Genomic DNA, 21,429 nt, shown 5'->3' with positions numbered 1-21,429 from the left:
CAGAGCCCTAACCTTATGAAAACCCAAATCTCTCATTTGGAAGCTAAAATTACATTTCATCTCTTCACAATAATTGTATATTCAAACATTTAAATTGAACAACAATTCCATGTGACTCCGATAACTACAATGTGCAGACTTTCCCCTGTAGAGTTTATGTCATGCTATCATTGATGAGAATGTCCCAGAGGACAACCGAACTGACATCATATTCATTAAGTACCACCGCATATGTTCAATTGGTCAGATTACCAGAATATAGTTTATTTCCCGACACCTTCTGATGTTCCCAGAATCTCTATGTTAACCAAGGGGTTTTCAAATGTCTCATCAGTAGGGTAGAGAGAGGAAAAAGGGGGGAAGAGGTATTTATGACTGTCATAAACCTACCCCCCAGGCCAATGTCATGACACCATCAATGCAAGTACATGACTTGAGCCATTTTTTGCTGTCTTCTCTAAGATGTAGTGATTATGTACTACTTATTTATCTGTGAGTGAGGTGGATATACATTATAGCGTTTCGGAATGAAACTCTTCATATGTTGATAGACAAGCAAGACATAGACAACCAAATAAGAATCATGTTGAAATTGCCTCTACATATGAAAATAATACAAATGTATATCTTAAAAATAAAAAATAAAAGAACTATGAGGTCAAAAAACTGACATTGATGATCATTCATTTTATGGTAAAGAGGCAAGACAGGAGGTTATCTCTTCAAGTTAAAACAGGACAACCAAATATTACTAAATGTAAGTTAGCTGTTCTTCTTACATAGAAAATCCACAAAATAGTTGATCCTTTCAAAAATACTTTTTTTGATAGCAATTTTTTTTTGTGGATAGATCAATTTGATGCATTTTGCTATTTCAGACAATATTACTTAATTTTAGATGCTCAATATCCGAAATGATTATCATCCTTGAAAAAGATGAACAATAATGACTGTATGAAATAAATAATAAAAATACTGAGCTAAACTGTATGCAAAAAAAGGGAAATTATATTATTTTATACTAACCCAATTGCTCAGAGAAAGAGATGTTGTTTATAACAAGGAGTTTTTTTTCACTCAAAAAGCTAGGTGTCAAAATGACTGACTCCCCTAAAGATTCCTATATATAAAGTAATCATAGTTTAGTATTTGGTCCCATATTCCTAGCACGCAATGACTACTACAAGCTTGTGACTCTACAAATGTATTGGATGCATTTGCAGTTCATTTTGGTTGTGTTTCAGAAAATGTTATGCCCAAGGTCCTAAATGATATCATAACCGCAATCGATACGAGACATTACTGTGCAACTGTATTCATCGACCTGGCCAAGGCTTTCGACTCTGTCAATCACCACATTCTTATTGGCAGATTAAACAGCCTTGGTTTCTCAAATCACTACCTCGCCTGGTTCACCAACTACTTCTCTGATAGAGTTCAGTGTGTCAAATCAGAGGCCCTGTTGTCTGGACCTCTGGCAGTCTCTATGGGGATGCCACAGGGCATATTCTCTTCTCTGTATACATCAATGATGTCGCTCTTGCTGCTGGTGACTCTCTGATCCAACTCTACGCAGAAGACACCATTCTGTATACTTCTGGCCCTTCTATGGACACTGTTAACTAACCTCCAGACGAACTTCAATGCCATACAACTCTCCTTCCATTGCCTGCAACTGCTCATCAATGCAAATAAAACTAAATGCATGCTCTTCAACCGATCGCTGCCCGCACCTGCCGGCCTGTCCAGCATCACTACTCTGGACGGCTCTGACTTAGAATATGTGGACAACTACAAATACCTAGGTGTCTGGTTAGACTGTAAACTCTCCTTCCAGACTCACATCAATCATCTCCAATCCAAAATTAAATCTAGAATCGGCTTCCTATTTCGCAACAAAGCATCCTTCACTCATGCTGCCAAACATACCCTCGTAAAACTGACCATCCTACCGATCCTCGACTTCGGCGATGTCATTTACAAAATAGCCTCCAACACTCTACTCAACAAATTGGATGCAGTCTATCACAGTGCCATCCGTTATGTCACCAAAGCCCCATATACTACCCACCGTTGCGACCTGTACGCTCTCATTGGCTGGCCCTCGCTTCATACTCGTCACCAAACCCACTGGCTCCAGGTCATCTACAAGTCTCTGCTAGGTAAAGCCCCGCCTTATCTCAGCTCACTGGTCACCATATGAGCACCCACCCGTAGCACACGCTCCAGCAGGTATATCTCACTAGTCACCCACAAAACCAATTGCTCCATTGGCCGCCTTTCCTTCCAGTTCTCTGCTACCAATGACTGGAACGAACTGCAAAAATCACTGAAGCTGGAGACTCATACCTCCCTCACTAGCTTTAGGCACCAGCTGTCAGAGCAGCTCACAGATTACTGCACCTGTACATAGCCCATCTGTAATATAGCCCATCCAACTACCTCATCACCATACTGTATTTATTTATTTATCTTGCTCCTTTGCACCCCAGTATCTCTACTTGCACATTCATCTTCTGCACATCAATCACTCCAGTGTTTAATTGGTTTATTGTAATTACTTCGCCACCATGGCCTAATTATTGCCTTACCTCCCTTATCTTACCTCATTTTCACACACTGTATATAGATTTTTTTCTACTGTATTGTTGACTGTATGCTTGTTTATTCCATGTGTAACTCTGTGTTGTTGTATGTGTCGAGCTGCTTTGCTTTATTCTTGGCCAGGTCGCAGTTGTAAATGAGAACTTGTTCTCAGCTAGCCTGCCTGGTTAAATAAAAGTGAAATAAAAGTTACACAATTTAAAAACAGAATTATATGGTAGTTAACGTTTTATGTCATTTTTGAGTCCCTTATATTGTAAATGAGAATAGAACATGTTTCTAAACAATTCTACATTAATGTGGATGCTAACATGATTACGGATAATCATGAATGAATCATCAATAATGATGAGTGAGAAAGTTACAGAGGGTCAAAGATCATACCACCAGGACCCACGGGACATGCACCAGCGCGTCACTGTTTTTGGTACATTTTTATGTGTATTTTATAGAATTTTACAGTTTCACAAATTCTTCCTACCAATCACAGTGGTACATTTTTGCAGCTTTTCATCAAAATTGTTCTACAAACTTGAAGTAAAAAAATAATAATAACCCTAACCCATAATTAGAGGCTTATGCTTGGGTCTCACAGGGTTAACCATATCCCAGGCCTTAACCCTTACCTTAACCAGTCGGAATTAATACCTAAACACAGCTGTCGAGTTTTGACGTTTGTCCCCCCTGTGCAAAAGTTGAATACTGAAGTGAGACCGTAAGATATTGTTGGTTGTTGAGCAGAGGATACAGAATGTTGTAACAGCCCTAGACTGTATATATCAACTTCTCCGATATTGCCAATTCACATTCTGCTTTATAATTAATGTGTCTGTCTTGCTTGTGTATCTTGTCTCAGTATTAGTTTGTGTGCCATCTCGTCCTCCGCATCTTTACATGTGTCAACCTTCTCGTCATCTCCCTCAGTTCTCCGTTTCTCCCGTTTCATTTTCCCAAGCTGTTTCTGTCTGATATAAACTCAGTGATTTTGTTTACGTAGAAAGGCAAGCAATTTTGAGCTATTTAGTGTCACTTAATGGACTCCAGGCCTTCATGTGTACACCATATGGGAAAGTTGCAGGATCCATGTGATTTTGTGCCATTAGTTTTGTTGACATCAAATGTATACAAAATAATTTATATCACTATACGTTCATGATAAACGTAACGTTTCTCCTGACACTACTCTGCCAGTTCTGCCAAATGCAACCCATAATGCTGCATAACATACTGTACATGATAACACTTGTCAATGCTTGTGTTGTCTGTTGTCAGTCCCTTGGCCTAGACCCTTGAGACACAAAGTCATCGGCATGGCCAGTCGTAGATGGAAGCAAGGCTGTAGGCAAAGGGTCATGACAGTGTAACAGTAGGACTCGATTACTCCAGGGCGTGGAGGAACAAGTTGTACTGGGGCTGAGTAAAAGTGATGAGTTGTGGCCAAGCCAGGAGCTGTGCCATTGGGGAGGGGAGGAAGACAGAGGACAGTCAAAGGTCTTTGCTTAGCTACTACAAGTTTATCATCCTTCTGCATTGTTAGATCAGAGCTTCCTCTATGACCCAGATCCATGGATCTCTGATGATATTTTGAACCATTTCCTCTCTCTGTACATTTCTGTGAAATGGTAATTTTATCTCCCAAAAGGAAAGGGTGTAGCCACAATGACCTAGCCCCTTCACAGAGGCCCACTGCCACCGCTGAAAATATGGCAATCAAAGGACAGTAATTTCCCGTCAATCGTTAGGCAGCTCCGCCTAATAGTAGTACAAGTTTAATGATCCTTAATGTTTTCTTTCATGAGCAAAGCTTAAAAATCAAATCAATACTGTATGAATTTTACATGGTGGGGTGCAAAGGGCCCCGGTAGTAGTGACCTACATCTGAGCTTAGTCTACCCTTACAAGGAGGGGCTACCTGGACTTAAGAAAAGCTCATGTTTGCATTCCGTTACTTAATTGCTACTGGAGTCAAATTGGAAAATATAAAGGATTCTCAACACTGAGAATATTACTCTAAAAACAAATTTTACTTCACTGGACATGCATCAGCAGGTTCTTCCTCTACAGTAGGTCGAAATGTGTTTATTTGACGATTGCAGTGCCTACATGTGGTATTGCGTTGTCACTGCATCATGAATTATCTCCATGTTATAACCAAGAACCCCAAAGCCTCAGAGCAAGTCTATAATCATGCACCCAGGTACCCATTCTAGTTTTGCGGGGGGGCGGCATTTTTTTGGACACACCTAGGGCGGCAGAACGGTAACCGGTCCTTGCATTCTTACATGATTGTGAGTCCTCTGGTTTGCTCATGTGTGCAATGTGCAATGCCCTTTAAGCGCAGAAGATCCGTGAGAAATGCATGTATACCACCATGACAGTATTCTGTGTACAAATTGGGAGATTCACTGACCTTAATATGAATGCATCTGTCTGTCATAATGCACACATAATATAGAAGTGAGGCAGAAAGACACTGTAGTGTAGAATAAATGAAAAACTCAGTCAATGGTTCAAATCTCTGAAAAACAAAAAGCCAGTGCTTCAGTTAAGCTGGATCTTGCCGGAATAGGATCCAGCACCTCTCAGTTTTGCAAGGATCCGGTAGCCTACCTCTCGTGGCACGACCATAGGATCCGGCACCTTTCAGTTTTGCCAGTATGCGGTATCCTACCGATTCTGGTATGAAACATTATTTACACTGTTCGCAATGTAAAAATTCAAATAAAAGAGACCTTTTTTTAGGGGGCAGATAATTGTAGCCAGGTAATTGCAAACGTTGCTGTGAAGAGAGAGAGAGAGAGAGAGAAGTACTCTTGAATCCCTCACAGAACTAGAATGATATTCATTTTCTATGATCTCTCCCCATCTCTCTTGCTCTGACGGACATGAGCCTGCAACTATCGCCTCTCCAGCATTGCACTTCGTCATTTACTTCCTTTTAGAATCATAGCCACGGAACGGGTGCTGGAGGTGCTGCAGCACCCCTGAGAAATTGTAATAAATACATTTGCCAAAGAATAGAATTACTGCTGTCTGTCTGTTCAAAAATAAATGAAATCATTCAGAATACTACGCTAGAAATACTTATATTATTTAGCCACAGAAGATCAATAGCTTATTTAAAATAAATAGCATATGAGTGGATTGTGTGTAGCCCAATTACAAGGATTGGCCTCAGGAAAGCTCTGCAAATCTGTCAGCGAATAGCATGCAGCCAAAACAGACCTTTCGCAATATTTCAAATACAATCGCAGGATTGTTTTGTTTTGTCAACTTCCAAATAGGCCTGTTGAGTAAACAGCATTGTTTACAAAGTAAAACAATAGAGAGATAGGCTGTTGACATCAGATCATTGTCCATGACCGGTGAGTGAGCTGTGGCTCATTGGGTGAGTCAGTGAAACTGGAAAGCTTTTTTAGGATTATAATTTCGTCCTCATATTGTACAATAAGGCTGTGATATTTTTTCCACTAATTGGTCTTTTGACCAATCACAACAGATCTTTTTCAGAGCTGATCTGATTGGTCAAAGAACAATTAGTGAAAAAAAAGATGTGATTGGTGTGTCTCCACAAGGTAGTTTTTTATTAATCTCAGATTATCAGTTTGTCTGTGTCAAAGTAGTCTGTAATGTCTATAACTTGTGTGGTATTAAAAAATATTCTGCTAAAGTCACCAGTCACTTAAAATGACGTAGAATTGCAAGAAATGCTTTTATAAAAGCAAAAAAAATTCCCGGACCAGGGGCTACAAAAAAAGTCCCCATTTGTGCAACTTCTGCAAGTGCCTCTACTCTACTGCTCTACTAGGCAAATACGATGATGTGCATGCAATGCTTTATTATAAAAACATTTTTTATAATGTATTCCGGTACCTCAGAGCCCCCCAGGTCACCCCCCTCTCGCGCTCACTTTTTGTTTCAGAACCTCCCAATTTACCAATTAAGCACTGATAATAGTTACAATTTGGACTTCATGTGTTACTTCTGTAATCAGAACACTTTTCTAGACCCCTTAATTAACATACACACGAGAGATGGACCTGATTGCAAAAGATGCCAAACTGAAAATCAGTGATCACACATGGCCTTCTCACAAATCAAACTCCGGTCTTAATTTGTCCTGCAGAGATGGGGTAATACCCTGCCATCTCCCAGTGGGCCCTTCCTAACAGCCTCTAACACGACCTACCAGTCACACTCAATTAAACCAACCCCCACCAAACGGAGCGATTACCACTGTTTAACCTCAACCTTCTGTAGGCAGCCATCTTCCCCATCATTAATGAGCCCCTATTTTCACACTGCCTGCACAGGAGAGATGCAGAGAAACCCTCTTGGCATGTTGGGGGTACTTGTACTAATTGTATGATTAGGACGCTCCTCTAATGATGAAACAAAAAGATGATAACATCATTTTTGTTGGAAATCTAGGCTACATAGTTAGTGAGCATTATAGTGCACTCAAAGCAAAATACAGTAGCTGTATTTCTTCACCACAACATTGCACTTACAAAGTCATACCTATGATTACGAGTGCACAATAAGGCATCTCACTTTCTCACTCTTTTCAAATCACACATATCTTTCCGCAGCTCTTCACCTCTGGCTTTTAATTCTTTACCCGATCACACAGATTATCCACAGCAGTTCTGATTCCTGCCCTCCTCAAAACAACATGTCCACCAGCAAAGAATAGCGACCAGGTTCATGCATACAATCAAAAAGTCATCCCTTACCTTGAGTTTCTCGTAGCGGTCGCTCAAGGCCGCCACCTGGTGGTCTCGGTGTCTTCCTACCAGTTTGCACAGAGAGCAGATGAGCTGTTCGTCGGTGACGCAATACATGTTCACTTTCTCCTCCTCGTGCTCCAGGCACTGTAGCCCCCGCAGGTGGCAGTCCGACATGGGCTCGATCAGACGGTGGCCCGTGAAGGGCTTCTTGTTGGGGTGCGTGGCACGCAGGCACTCGTCGCAGTATGACACCTCGCACGTCACACACGTCTTGACGGCATCCTGCGGCGGGTCCTGCTCGCAGAATTGGCACTGCACGTGGCTGGGCGGCGTCCCGGGGCTGGTCATGGCGGTGGAGGCGGGGATCAGGGCCAGGGCGAATCGCCCGGCGTCCTCGCTAGGGGAGTTGGGCCCGCTGTGGGGCAGCAGGGCCAGGGGGCCGGAGGAGGCGGCCCTCTGGACGCGGTCGATGATGTTCTGGAGGGTGACGTTGCGTTTCAGTCCTTCTAGGCCACGCTGCGGACTGAGAGAGATGACATAGCGGCAGGTAGGGCACTGGAATGCTCCGATAGACTGGACGGGCTCGTTGGAGGCGCAGTGGGATACCAGGATGCGATGGGCGCAGCCGAAGCACAGGCTGTGGGCACAGGGCAGGAGCAGTGGGTCCTCAAAGAGCTCGAGGCAGATTGGGCAAGTCAGCTCTGACTCCAGCGCTTCCATCCTCTCAAGCGGAACTCAGGCGCGGTGTCAGCGAAATCCAGGGTAACTGCTCAGCTATCTGGAGAGGTGGACAGAAAGAGTTTGGGGTGAAATGAACCGTTCACATAAATACACGTGAATGATTATCTGAAGTTGACTGATCATTTCCATTGTCATCCGATTCCGTACTTCAATGAAAATGAATTCAACAAAAATGTGGAGTGTTGACCTGTCAGAGCTTGTAGTGTTTACAATATCCACAGTATATGGGTGATGCTAAAAAAGTTGAGGTCATAGAAATAACAAAGCAAAAGTCTCTTCTGTTATTTTATGTTTCCTTTATTTATGTGTCTTAATTGTCTAACGTTAATAAACAGGAGTACAATTTATGTTAAGCGTCAGTCTCGGTAACGGCAAGATGTAACACACTGACTGACGGTGACCCAGAACCATTGGCAAAACCAATTAAGGAGGGATGTTTTTTACTTCTACCTGAAAACCTGGTTACACAACTCAATACATTTGGCAATATACATTTGTATATCATTTTTTGTAGGCCTCTAGGTGGGTTATCTAATCCCCAATTGATGCTGAATGCAGATAATCACTCAGAACATCACATCAGAACAGAGAACTGAAATGTGCTCCCCCACAATGCCGTTGAGACAGGTCAACTAAACACACATGCCATTGTCTGAGGTGGCGGGTGCCAATACTCTCCCGACGCCATGCCCTTCTCTCAGTCCTGCGGCAGTGAAAATGTACCCTCGGACTTCAGGTTGGCCGAGTACAGCAAGGGGCAAATGATTTTCAATAAACTGCTGAGCAGAGCACAGGAAACGGGACCTGTCTACCAGGAAATGTAATGATTTTACAGCTACCCAAAACCATTATGTGATTTTACTTGACCATGGTAATGATGACCTGATGTAATTGAAGGGTTCAATTTGAACCCTTCTTCAAAGTCTAATGTCAATAACCCTTCAACGTTAGAGAATAATCCTTCCTCTAATAAAGCCGTTTTTCCAGGGATGTCCCCGAGTGCAGCATTTTCAACAGATGTCACTGTTTCCTGTACTTGTGTGTCCAGCGAATACGGTACTCTTACATCTCTCTGACCTAGTTCCAAGTGGGACTAGACTGCTAAGCAACGCCACTCCCCTACCCCTCTGGAACTGTGACAGACACAAAGTCTTCTCATTTAGTATGGAATCATTGCTGAATTCCTTTGATCGGGGACAGTGAGTTCGCTGAATGTCAACTGCAGAATGCGTCAACCTTCCGCCATCGGACAGAAGCTGTAGTGACCAAACACATTCACCATTAAGGATCATACAATGTGTAATAACTCGTACGTTTTAAACACGTACACCAAACTTGCCTACAATGATTGAGCTGATACAGAACTGAATAAATCAAGGGTAGCACGCGCCGTAATAACAATGACTTGGCTATCGCAGAGACAACTGCAGTGACCCAATCGTTTCCCTGAACTCAGGCGACGAGATCGGTCCCTTGACTTCGGTGTACGCCATTAAAGTATGCGACGGCGTGTCAAAGTGTCGGCCCTCAACCTACTAACACCAGGTAAACCGTGAAACCGCTGAATATATTCCCCTGGTAAAAGTCCAAAGCAAGTAAGAACTTTAACAAATGCAATGCTAGTCACTTTACTAATGAATACATATTTTACGTTACTCATCTCATATGTATTCTATTCTACTCTACTGTATCTTAGTCTATGCCACTCTGACATTGCTTGTCTATGTATTTATATATTCTTAATTCCATTCCTTTAGTTCGATTTGTGTGTATATGTTGTGAAACTGTTAGGTATTACTTGTTAGATATTACTGCACTAGAAACACAAGCACTTCTCTACACCCGCAATAACATCTGCTGAACACGTGTACGTGACCAATACAATTAGATTTGATTTGAAGTGGAGCCCCCGTCAGTCTTTGCCATGGTCTTTTCCCTTCCTTAGCACGCTGATCCCCTCTTAGCCTACCCACTCAGTAACCACCCATGGCTCTCGTTCCCATGCAGGAGGACGATGCTACAGAAGCTGAAGAGCCCGAATCAGAAACACAGGCAGCAGGGAGCTCAGAGGACAGAGCCCTGAGCATGGAGACACAGCGGGGTGGAACACCGGTCCACAGCAGGCATCGCTCTGCTGTCTGCTTATCCCTTATCCTCCTCATGCACACACTGTATACACGGAGTCGTCTAGTGTAGCTGCCGACCAGTGTACCACAGGAGCCACAGAGGCACAACAGGGAAGGACAGAGTTGTCTGGGCAATTCCAGGAAAGTTAGCGAGAGAGAGCGGTTCACTAGAGCGGTTAGCTCTGTGGACAGAACCCACTTCACACAAACAAAAAGTGACACTGCAATCGGTCGGACCTCACAGTGGAGGTGCGGGAGGGGAGGAGGGAGAGAAGAGAAGAGAGGGGCAGAGAGGGGGTGAGGGAGAGGGTATTGTCTTCTCTCTCCCTTCTGCTCATTTATAGCTGTGGTCCAATGAAAAATCAGCAGGGATAGGTGTCAGAAGAATAACCAATGTAACGCATGTCATTAAAATACGGTGTGAATTTCAGATCTGAGGAAAGCACATTGTGTACACTGAGGGGTACACGTACAGATATGTAAAACAATATTTGCGTAAACTTCTATGACATGTAATGGGTTTAGACACTAGTCTTGGACTCTTCTTCCTATTGACCTCTGTGAAAAATAGACTGTGATGACCTTCCCAAAGGGCCTAACAAGGGTTAGTAGTTGAACTGAGTCTGAACCTTTAAGATCAATAAAATACTGTGTGGAGTTATGTTAGTGTGCTGATATGCCTGATAGAGTCACAAGTAGAATTACAATACTCTCCATTTAGTAACGTTCAAGGCATTAACACTTTCTGTTGTAGCTAAAATGGTGCCTCAGGCAGGTTTGGGTTGAGAAAGTTAAATGTTGCTGGTTTGGCAATTGCAGCCAGGTTGGGACAGATACAAAGAATGGAGACTCACACTGACAGCCAGCTTGGCCACAGCCAGACTGAAATATGACCAATGAAGAAGAGGCTACACTATCTTCATACCGAGTTGAAACCTAACAGTTTGCTTTACCGTTAAGGTAAACTTTATCACTTTCAGCTAAATTTGCCTTAACTGTGAGTAAGTTATATAGTCCTAAGTAACATTTAAGAGCAACCTTTTTTAAGTATGATGGGGGGGGGGGGTCAATTTACTGTTGAGTGTTACAATAGTAGAACACATGGTGCAATTTTGAAATGTTGTTGTGCATCAGCAGTTTTTCTCCTGTTATGTCTGTCACTCAATGCGCCTTGTCAACTAACTATTAAGATTTACAATAGTAGAATACACGGTGCAATTTTGAGATTTGGTTGTGCATCAGCAGTTTCTCTCTTGTTATGTCAGTCACTTGTCAGCTAACAATTTTTTGATTGGTAAGTTAGTCTAGCCAGCTATCTAAACGTGTAGTTATTGTGGCTGAATACTGACGCAGGGCACGTGCCCAGGGGCCCTGACCTCCAGGGGTCCCCCTTTGATTTTGTTTTGCACTCTCACTCTAATATCATATTAACATGGCATAATGTGTAGAATTGCATGAAATCAGCTGTAAAACTGCAAACATTAAAACAAACAAAAAATATATAACATATATATATATATATATATACACATCTCTTCCCCATGGCAACATTTGTAGAATTGCATGCAATTTGTTATGAAATGGCAACATATGATTTCTGCCCCATGGCATAATGTGTAAAATTGCAGAAAGATTGCTTTAAAAAAAAATACATTTTCTCTATGCCCATGGCATGAACCATTGCAGGAAATTTACTTTAAAACCCCCAAAAATATCTCTGCTTTCAAGAGGGGGGCCACTGAAATATTTTGCTCAGTTAAGGCCCTCAAAAGGTGGCAAGTTTTCATGAGCTTAGATCCCAGGATAACATTGAATTTCTCATTTGGGTCCCAGGCTGAAAAAGTTGAACAACCCCTGATTTAGAGCACTGTGCATATCCCATTCGGTCTCTCTGGATATCTTGTCTGTGTGTGGAGGTACTGGTTGTATCTTTAATTCAACTCGGTTACTAGAGGTTGTGGCTTTTTCACTATCTTTGATCTGTAACAATTGAAACAGATCATTTTTCTCTCCGGTTTCTAAAAACAGTCACTTCATGAAGAGTGGATGAGAGATGAAAGAGCGAGACAATACGCAGTATAAGGGTGCAAAGAACAGATGCTCTGAGACAAAAAAAAGGAAAGTATTTGATTGAAGATTGGTTAACGCCTTCAAGCTACAGTATATTGAAATTGGGTGTAAAAATAGCCCCTATGCTCTCATAATAAGCTTGCGTCTCCTACTGAATGTGTGTAGCTGGGGTAGCCAAACAAAACACCCCTTATTCAATAATATGTGGTGAGAGATTCCCTTTCAGTTTGGTACAATGGGACGATCGAAAAAGGGAGATCCCATACAATGGATGCCATTTTAAAATCCCACGCTTGTTGTCCCAGAACAGCTGAAACGTAAAATAGAATAAACAAATAAATAAATTAACCAGCAGAAAGCTGCTGTAACAAAATGGAGGGGAATATTGTCCATCCGGTGGCTTGACGTGAGCGACTGTGGCATCCCACGGAACGCAACGCTCAAAGTAGGTCAAAGGCATTGACCTAGCTAATGTAATCAGTGTGTGGATGCGTATGCACTTTCATTTCCAAATGAACCGAGATGGGTGAAAAACAAGAGGAGATGCACAATGTGTTTTTTTGGGCAAGAGATTGAACCATTTATAGGTAGTGTAAATACAAACATGTCTTGTCCACATCTCGCCCAACTTTTGGGGATTCGATGTGAGATACATGCTTCAAATAGCAGGGTTTATTTTACCATTGTTTATGGGGAAAAATTTTTTTGCATTATTTTGGGGTTGAAAAAAAGGGACCAAAAAAATAGAAATGAATGACTAGAGTTTTATAATCCTTATACGGTATATAATAAGAATCAAAGCTCACATGTCCATAGTTCATATATCAGGACATAATCTATAGTTTCCAAACCAGGGACAAAAATTGAAAAAAATTGTTCTAGCTACCTAGGACTTTTGAAAAAAAAGCATCTGAGATTAACTCCTGACGCTAGATTAACCCCCCCCCCCCCCCCCCCCCCTTTTACAATGTACCTGAAGTGATAGATGTTTTTTTGTGTATGAAATTGACACCACCCTTTGAACCATAGAATAACATTTGTTGCATGGTCTTCATGCCCTTGATGTCAGCTTTTATTGTCAATATGTACTGTAGGCATATTTCCAATGTCATTGTTGAGAGTGTGAAAATATCCACTACTAAATGGCTATTGGACCCCTTGGTCTTGGCATAAAAACAGATTTGTCACAGCTACAGTTCCATAGCCCCTCCACTGTTATGACACCAGTTCTAATATAGAGTGTATTGTTACCCAGTGTCTCTCTCCCCTTCTCCCCGTAACCGTTGCATGCAGTGCCCCCCTAATCACCTCTAATGACCACCCCAGACCGTACGTCAGACTCATTAGTGTTAGCATTTAGCCCCCCCCCCCCCTCACTTTTGGCCTGCCTGTCTTTGTTTCGACCCTAGACATCCTGCCTGTTTATCCATAATCCGCTCCTGCCACTGTGTCTGTGACCAGTCAGAGACTTTCATGTTGAGGATCGGGTCAGTCACGACTAATGGGATTGGACGCTGTATTTGAGGCTAGGGTGTGAGCCAGGCGATTAGGGGGGGGGGGGGGGGGGGGGGGGGGGGGGGGACCCGGAACCTTGAACTGGCACATCTGACTCAGGGGGGTCTCTCTGGCTATGATCCTCATCTCACTCCCCCCTCCTGACTGACCCAGACATGGAATAATAATAAAAACATTTATTTAAAAAAAAATTGTGTTGGGGACAGATTGGGGAAGAATGTGTTTAATGTATAATAGTGTTTATAAGGCTGACAGGCCCCGATGGAAAAGTTTCCATGACGCGTGTGTGTGTGTGTGTGCGTGCAAGCATGCATATGTGTGTGTGCGTTGCCTGCATGCTTACGTGTGAGTGCATGTTTGCACAGCAAGTCAGCATAAAAAATGGCTATCCTGTGAAGTAGTGACCCGCGACATACGCCTAATTCCCTGAATTGAGTCCCATATGTGAGGTTATGAGTTTGTGTAGAAAGTGGGAGTCTGTCCAGTTTACGGTGGAGACATCTTATATGACCTGTGTGATGTGAACATTACATAACTCCTTCATCTATAATGCACTTTACTGTATAGGGTCGTTCCCCTCTACCTCGCTCCACTCCCTTACAAGACAGATGACGAGAGAGAGATCTATGCAAGCAACAATGCAAGTGTGTGTGCATGTTTTCATGTTTTCAGTGTCTGCCTTTCAGAACAGCTGAGACTGTTGATGTGATTTTGTGATACTCTTCAAGGCCCAGTTTTTGTTTCCACAGACATAGCTAAGTGTCAGTCAGTGACAGGGGAGGAGAGAGGGGTCAGGGGTGACATATGCCTCTCCACTCATCAGCCAGTTCTGGCAGAGTCAAAGGCCCAGTGCCGGAGTGGAGAGAGTGGGAAAACTTTACCTGGCGTCTGTGGAATGTTATATGGAGCTAGGAAGCTTACGGTACTGAGTTTAACAGTCTTAGAGGTCAGAGGTGGGAATGTAATAAAGGTGTGTGTGTGGGTGCACTCTTTTGTGTGAGTGTGTGCCTACACCTGTGTGTGTGCGGCCGCGCCTGTGTGTGTGTGCATGTGTGTGTTCGTGTGTGTGCGTGTGTGCATGTGTCCTTCCGTGTGTTTGTGTGGTTGGCGCCTATTTGTGTGTGCGCCTGTGTGTGTGTGTGTGTGTGTGTGTGTGTGTGTGTGTGTGTGTGTGTGTGTGCGTGTGTGTGTGTGCGTGCGTGTGTGCGTGTGTGCGTGCGTGTGTGGTGGTCTTATCTCTGACACACATCGTCAAGTCATACTGATACCCATTTCTACCAGCAGAAGATGTCGCTATAGACTGCAGACACGTGGGATTGGGGAGCCCTCGTCCTGACATGTCAGTAAGACCACGGGTCATTGGTTGCTCCATCAGTCACACTCCAAGAGGCTGACCCCAGGTTACCCTTGGCATGCTTGAACTGACCTGGTAAACAGTCATATAAGGTCATAACAGCATACATAACACCTTACACATGGATCAACTTAGAAGCTCTATGAAGCCACTATGGGTGAGTGATTTCTGTTCATGTTTCACACTTCAAATACTACACATTTTCTGTAGTAAAAGACATAAGCTGACACACACCCCGAAAATGTTTTGTAGAAGTGCTGAGTAACGGAGAGTAAACTATAAAAAGAAAGAAAGTTGCACACTAATTATGCTCCCAAATATGTGATGGGTGTAGCAACCAACGTTTTAGCACGCAGTGCCTTCTTCTTCTGGGTTTTCTGTGCAATGTACCATACACAAGCCTGTCTATTATCTTGCCTTGTTTTAATACTGTTGTTTGTCCATTCTTGTGATATGAATGTGAGAACTACGTTTAATTCTTCAATTTACACACGAAAATGACCATCAAGGTGACTTTGTAAGACGTTTCAAAAAAGAACGCTCTCTGGTGGCAACAATGCAGACGTGCAGAAAGACACATCGTTATACATTTGAGAATCTGCTTCGCTGGATCTTGAGAGAGACGGCTCTCATCATCCCACATTCCATCATTTCCCCCAAAATGGCAACCGTCACACTTTTCCTATTTCAATTGTTCTCGCTCTACTTTGCCGAATGACTATGGCTGATCGCTGGAGACTGAAAAACTGCATTCCGGTCCACACGACTTCCTTGATCGAAGAGGCAGAGCCAACATCCCAAACAAGTCTCTCATTGTCAAAGGCTCAGTGCAGAAGTTACCATGGAAATATTGTTCATGCATCTATTGGACCAAACAATCAAAGAACGCATAAGCATAGGCGCAGAAGAGAAGAAAAAAAACTGTCTGTGGTTCATTTCCTGCTGGGAGATACCCAGAATGCAATTAGCAAACAGCACAACTGTACTAAACTGAAAACAAATGCCTCAGCCACTACAAACGCAAAGATAACAGCTAAGTCACCACCCATCTAATTACCTTATATCAACAAGACACACAACATGACCAGAAGTGCATCAAAGACACAGGAAAGCAGAGACAAACAGACAATGCTGTTGTTGCTATATTTATGCCCAGTGACAAACACAGAGCAAGTCACAGTGACTCATTCCCACAGTCTGTCATGTCCTGTGGCAGGTCAAAGTGGCCCCACGAGAGCTTATCAGACTATGGTCCTCAAGCAGTCGTCTCCACTGACCAAGTCGACTGTGGACCGCTTTATAACAGGTTAAAAAAGCATCAACCACATCATGAAATCACAGCTCCCTTCATTATCAAAGACAATAAATGCAAAGCCTGATCCAAGATACTGTATGTTTGTGCTGTCTGTCACCCCATATGGTCATTGTCATGCCAAACATGAACAAATAGATCTGGAACCAGGGCAGAGAAGGTTAGAGGGGCATCTCTGTGCCTTTGACCCACAGTACTGTGCTTAGGGACAGGAATCCTCAGCAGAGCGTTGTCAAACGCGTGCCTGGCTGGAGAGGACATGTCGCTGAATGGGCAGATGTGACCTCTGCTTCCCTCCTACTCTGTGTGATTAGTATCACACCATGTTGACGGCAGTATGCTGAGTGGATTTGGAGGAACTCAGAAATAACATAGCATAAACAAACACAAGTGCACATGTGTATACACACACATGCAGGTACACACACACACACACACGCCATCCTTCCAATTGCCACCCCACCCATGTCCCCCCCCCCCCCCCCCCCCTCCCCCCATAGTCAGTGTGTCAAATTCTCTTCAATAAAAAGCCTAACAGTTCAGGTTTCTCACACCACACTAACTTTGTGAACACCCCATCGATATCTCTCACCCACTCGTGTAAAGTCTGCCAAGAGGACAAAAGCTCGTCTGCGTCCCACAATTGGGTCGCATGAAAACGATTGTGGAAGCGAACAGAGGCATCACTCCCTGCGCTGATACAATTACGTCAAGCACCCTTATGAGTCCCACTGTATTCCAGCTTTCAAAAAGATTTAACATATCACAGTCCCCTTCATCTCAATATGCAAGGCGCGATAACAACTACTTATGTTATAACCCCAGACAGAAAACCTGTTCTAGTCTCATAAACACAATAACACTGTTTCTGAAGTAAAGTGTATCACACTCTACAATTCTACAAATGATCGATAGGTTATATTGATACAGTAGAATATTCACTAAATGAACTACCTCTCACAAGCATATGGTGGTAGTCCCATCTGGAAATGTTGCCTATTTAACCTCATGGTCATACGATCATTAGGTCTGTAACTGTAATCCCAGTTATTGAGGATTAGAATCCGTCTCTCTCTGTGATACCATCATCACTAGATGTAACGTGCTTTGGAGAGGACTCCTGATGAGCCCTGCATTAAGTAACCAGAGACCCCACAGCCTCAGGGACCACACAACAACATTTCCACACTATCAATCACAGTCCTCCTTACCTGCCACATGGTTAAAATCCCATTGTCCATAAGCAGAGTGAAATAAGAGAGGAAGAAGAAATGAGAGAGCTGAACTGAGCTGCTGAACCGTCAGGTCAGTAGAGGCCCTTCATTCTCCGTTACAACAGAGCAGCTGCAGCAGTAGTAGCGCAGCAATACTCCAGTCCGACTGGGGGAACTTTGTGTCAGTGTGCGTCTGTCACTGGCTGTCACATCGCCTCTCGTGGCATATTTCCTCGCACCCTAAAGCCGCTCCTCTCCCAAGCCCAGTGAGAGCACGCAGGCAGGAGGAGGGAATCTAGCTCACCGCTCCACCTCCCCTTCCCCCTCCCCTCCACTCTGTATTCAAATAGCTTAGTGGGCGGCTCTGCTTTAGATGAGCCAATCGGGAGGTACTGTAGCTAGAGCAGGGACAGCCCATGCTGTGCAGTCAGTTGGCACAGTACAGTATGCCTATTGTGGGATTATGGCAGCTGAAATTGAAATGTGTCAATCACCAATCCTGGTTTATAATCTTCTCTCCCTCCTAGTATTGTCCCATTTATAATTTACGCTTGTTGCAATCTTGTCAAAGCTCTCCGTCTCACTTCGTCTCTCTCTTGGTATCTCTCTTGGTATCTCACTCCCGCGCTCTCTCTTTCTCTTTCTTTCTCTTTCTATGTCTCTCTCTCTCTCTCTCAAACACACACACACACATACATACACACATATACACACACGCACACACGCACACACGCATGCTGTTTTCTCTCCCCAAACGAAAGAAGGTTAGATTAAAGATTCTGGCCCCAGTCATTTACTTCTGGAGACAAGTAGGGCGTTCGTTCTCCCTCAACTTCTGCATTATATTGAGTGACTCACTGACCTTATCTTGAGTCACATTCCCCATAGTCACTTGAAAAGTTCAAATCTGCCACCTCCCTTCTAGAATCTGTGCATTTCAAAGCAAACGTGTTTGGAAGAAGAATGTAATACGCTTGTATTCATCAGAAAGAGTTGAAGTTTAAGACAAGCCCTGGGCTGAAATCAATGACTCAGGGTGCTTGGCTAGTTAAGCACCCTGACCGTGGCAGTGATTCTGGCTCTTATTTTTAGAGTTGGAACCGGATGAGTAAGGCACAGTTTTAAAAAATGTACTTTTGAGAAAGAGAAGTAAATCCATTTCCATCTAAGGTTCATTTTAGACAAGAGTTCAGCTTTTAACTGAAAAAGCTAAGTTATTGTATCATCCCAAAATACGCTTTTATATCAGCTAAGCACAGTTGATGAAACATGATGTATAGTCTGCAGAAATGCAACAAAAAAGAATATTGTACATTTTAAGACAAAGACTATGTAGCAGGTTTGAGCAGGAGAGAGGTTTCTCTAGCTTTGGGAAAAACACTACGCCAGAATAGCCTCAGTAAATAAGTGCTCATCTCCAGAGTAAGATGATATCCTCCGTTTCCCTTAGAGTAAAAAGAAAATCAAATAAAAGCCCCGTTCTCTTTGCAACCTTTTGAGAGCTGCTGCTGCTTTGGGATGTGCTGTTAGGTGGAGAGGCCTCTTCAGAAAGCACATGAATACCCACAGCACAGACTCTTTCTTTAATTAAGCCCACAATAGACCTCCAGTCACAGAGCCTGGCTGGAAAGCCCCCGGCTCGGCTGTAATAACACAATGCATGCCACTCAGCACACAGGCGGAGCTCAGCGTTCTTCAGCCTCCTCAGTGTTCAAGAGACTCTTATACGAGTCAAGAAGGTCATTTATAACAAGGTTGAGCCTTGCGTCCTCCAATGTAAAGGATTTGATGTGTTATTTATTTGATTGATACTGTGCTTCTATTCTTTTCTCTGTTCTTCCTGGAAGGACCGCCATCGAATTAGTACGTGGAAGTAATATCATCAACCTACACAATGTCTGTGGAATCATTAGTGCAAAGTCAGAGTGTGCGAAGTAAAAATGCCAGCTCTTTCATCCGGGTGTGGATGATTACTGTGTTTGAAACTGACATCAATTATTAGCACAGGCTGTTATATGGGGTTTCTCTACCTTTCTTTCTAGGATGTGTTTTGGGAGCCTTGGTTTTAACGTGGTGGAATGCTTGGAATGTTCAGGAGATTGCCTCCTTTCTCTAAGTGAGCCCATTAAAGGGATAAGCCTGACCAGGGCTGTTACCAGATTATTTAGAGGGCACTGCCGCTATGGATAACACACACACACACTCCCTTCTTATCAACATCTCCCATCTTCCTCCCTGGTCGTAACATCTTTACCACTCACATCTATCTCGACTCCCTCCTGCAATGAACTGGTATGGTCTGACAGGGGAGCTCCTACACATGTTAGTGGTAGTTTAATAAAGCTGAGTGGAAATCTAAAGCTCTCTGTATAGCTTTGTTGACAAAGCACTCACAGAAAAGGGAGGGCACTTTAATAAAAGTACACGTCTGCTTGGGGGGGGGGCATCACGCTCTAAGGCGTCATGGCCTCCAGGCAAATCCCAAACACATTTCTTCACTTGGTGACCTTTGCCCCTTTAACTGAGTTCAGATGGGCCTTTAAGGAGGTTTTTTTTAAACTCTTTGTGGTGATATATACTGCCAGTGTTTGCATTTGGCTTCTCAACACAGGCACCTAGAAAATATTTTCGATCTAATCACCAAGTTCCACAGGTATGCCTGGCTGCGTGGTTCAACAAGACACCAAGAGAAAGGACATGTCTCAGCTGAAAGGACCAGACATTCTCTTTTAGCTATGCCATGTTGTTCAGGGACTTCCTATGAGTCGGCTCTGGTTGCTAGGCAAAAACTAATAATTGGACACAAACTGAATGAAATGACCGCTCAGGGACGAATGAAGAGGTCAGTAATGACTATAACCAGGGAATACTGCATTCTCCTTTCTGCCAGGGGACACAAGCCAGTGAGATAGTCTACAAGGGCTGAATGGAAATACACAACATCAATATCTTTTGCATCATGAATTGTGTGTTTTCGTCTTTATGGTTCAGTAGACATCCTGATGCTAAATCAAATCCAGTATTGAACAGTGAAAACAGTTTGCGGCGATGCTGGAAGTGTTGGCAAACACACACACAAAAGCCCCTCGCCCGGCACTGAACTTGTTCTCTGTCACACAGGGGAAATACAGTTCACACACACGCATGTGCACAGACACATATGGGTACAAGCAGGCATGCGCACATGCACGCACACACACACACACACACGCACGCACGCACGCACACACACACACCCACACACACAACCCTGGCATGTCACAAAACATCACCATTTTATCACAGCGGGAACGGTATTACAAAGAGGCCTTAAACTGTCAAACGCGTCCACTCCACTCTCGCCCTCAACCCACCCATCACTGACACCAGCTAGGCTCCGGCAAGGAACTAACATATTAAGTGAAATAAGGTTTTGGACCCTGTGATGGTGCGATGTGCTATATTCCTCTACGTTCTCAATCTAGTGGCATAAATACTGTATATGTTTCATGTATTTACTATGACCAACTCGCATGGATTACAGCGGAACTGTGATGTGCCAAACCCATCCCGATAGCCAGCTAATCCTTTTTTTTTTTAACCCATATCGTATGTAGGCACTATTTGTCGAGTGCCCATGTAAGCTGTGACGCTTGAAGTTATTAGAGATGAAACGGTTAAAGAGAGAAATGATATCTAATGAACGCATCACTCATATCCAGTGTGGGGAAGTGAGCACTGGGGGTTTGTTCAGCCAATCTGAACATATACAATATATAACACG

At 43.3% G+C, this 21,429-nt stretch overlaps 1 protein-coding gene across 3 annotated transcripts in view; it reads right to left on the bottom strand.

Moving 5' to 3' along the window:
* Nucleotides 1-17,959, bottom strand: part of LOC110495818 (E3 ubiquitin-protein ligase Midline-1) — a 36,547-nt gene extending 18,588 nt beyond the window's left edge. For 2 of the 3 annotated variants that reach the window (XM_021571273.2, XM_036952268.1), the window contains exons 1-2: nucleotides 17,664-17,958; nucleotides 7,341-8,112 (exon numbers count right to left, since the gene is read on the bottom strand). In XM_021571273.2, coding sequence (XP_021426948.2) covers nucleotides 7,341-8,054 — 714 coding nt within the window. In that variant the 5' untranslated portion in view covers nucleotides 8,055-8,112; nucleotides 17,664-17,958. Of the gene's footprint in view, nucleotides 1-7,340; nucleotides 8,113-17,663 lie in introns of all 3 variants that reach the window. The other variant, XM_021571275.2, reaches the window with a different exon arrangement.
* Between the last annotated feature and the right edge of the window lie 3,470 nt (nucleotides 17,960-21,429).

The sequence above is a fragment of the Oncorhynchus mykiss genome, chromosome 18 (assembly GCF_013265735.2).
Source record: "Oncorhynchus mykiss isolate Arlee chromosome 18, USDA_OmykA_1.1, whole genome shotgun sequence".
NCBI classification, from domain to species: Eukaryota; Metazoa; Chordata; class Actinopteri; order Salmoniformes; family Salmonidae; genus Oncorhynchus; species Oncorhynchus mykiss.
This window is presented reverse-complemented; position numbering and strand designations above follow the sequence as displayed.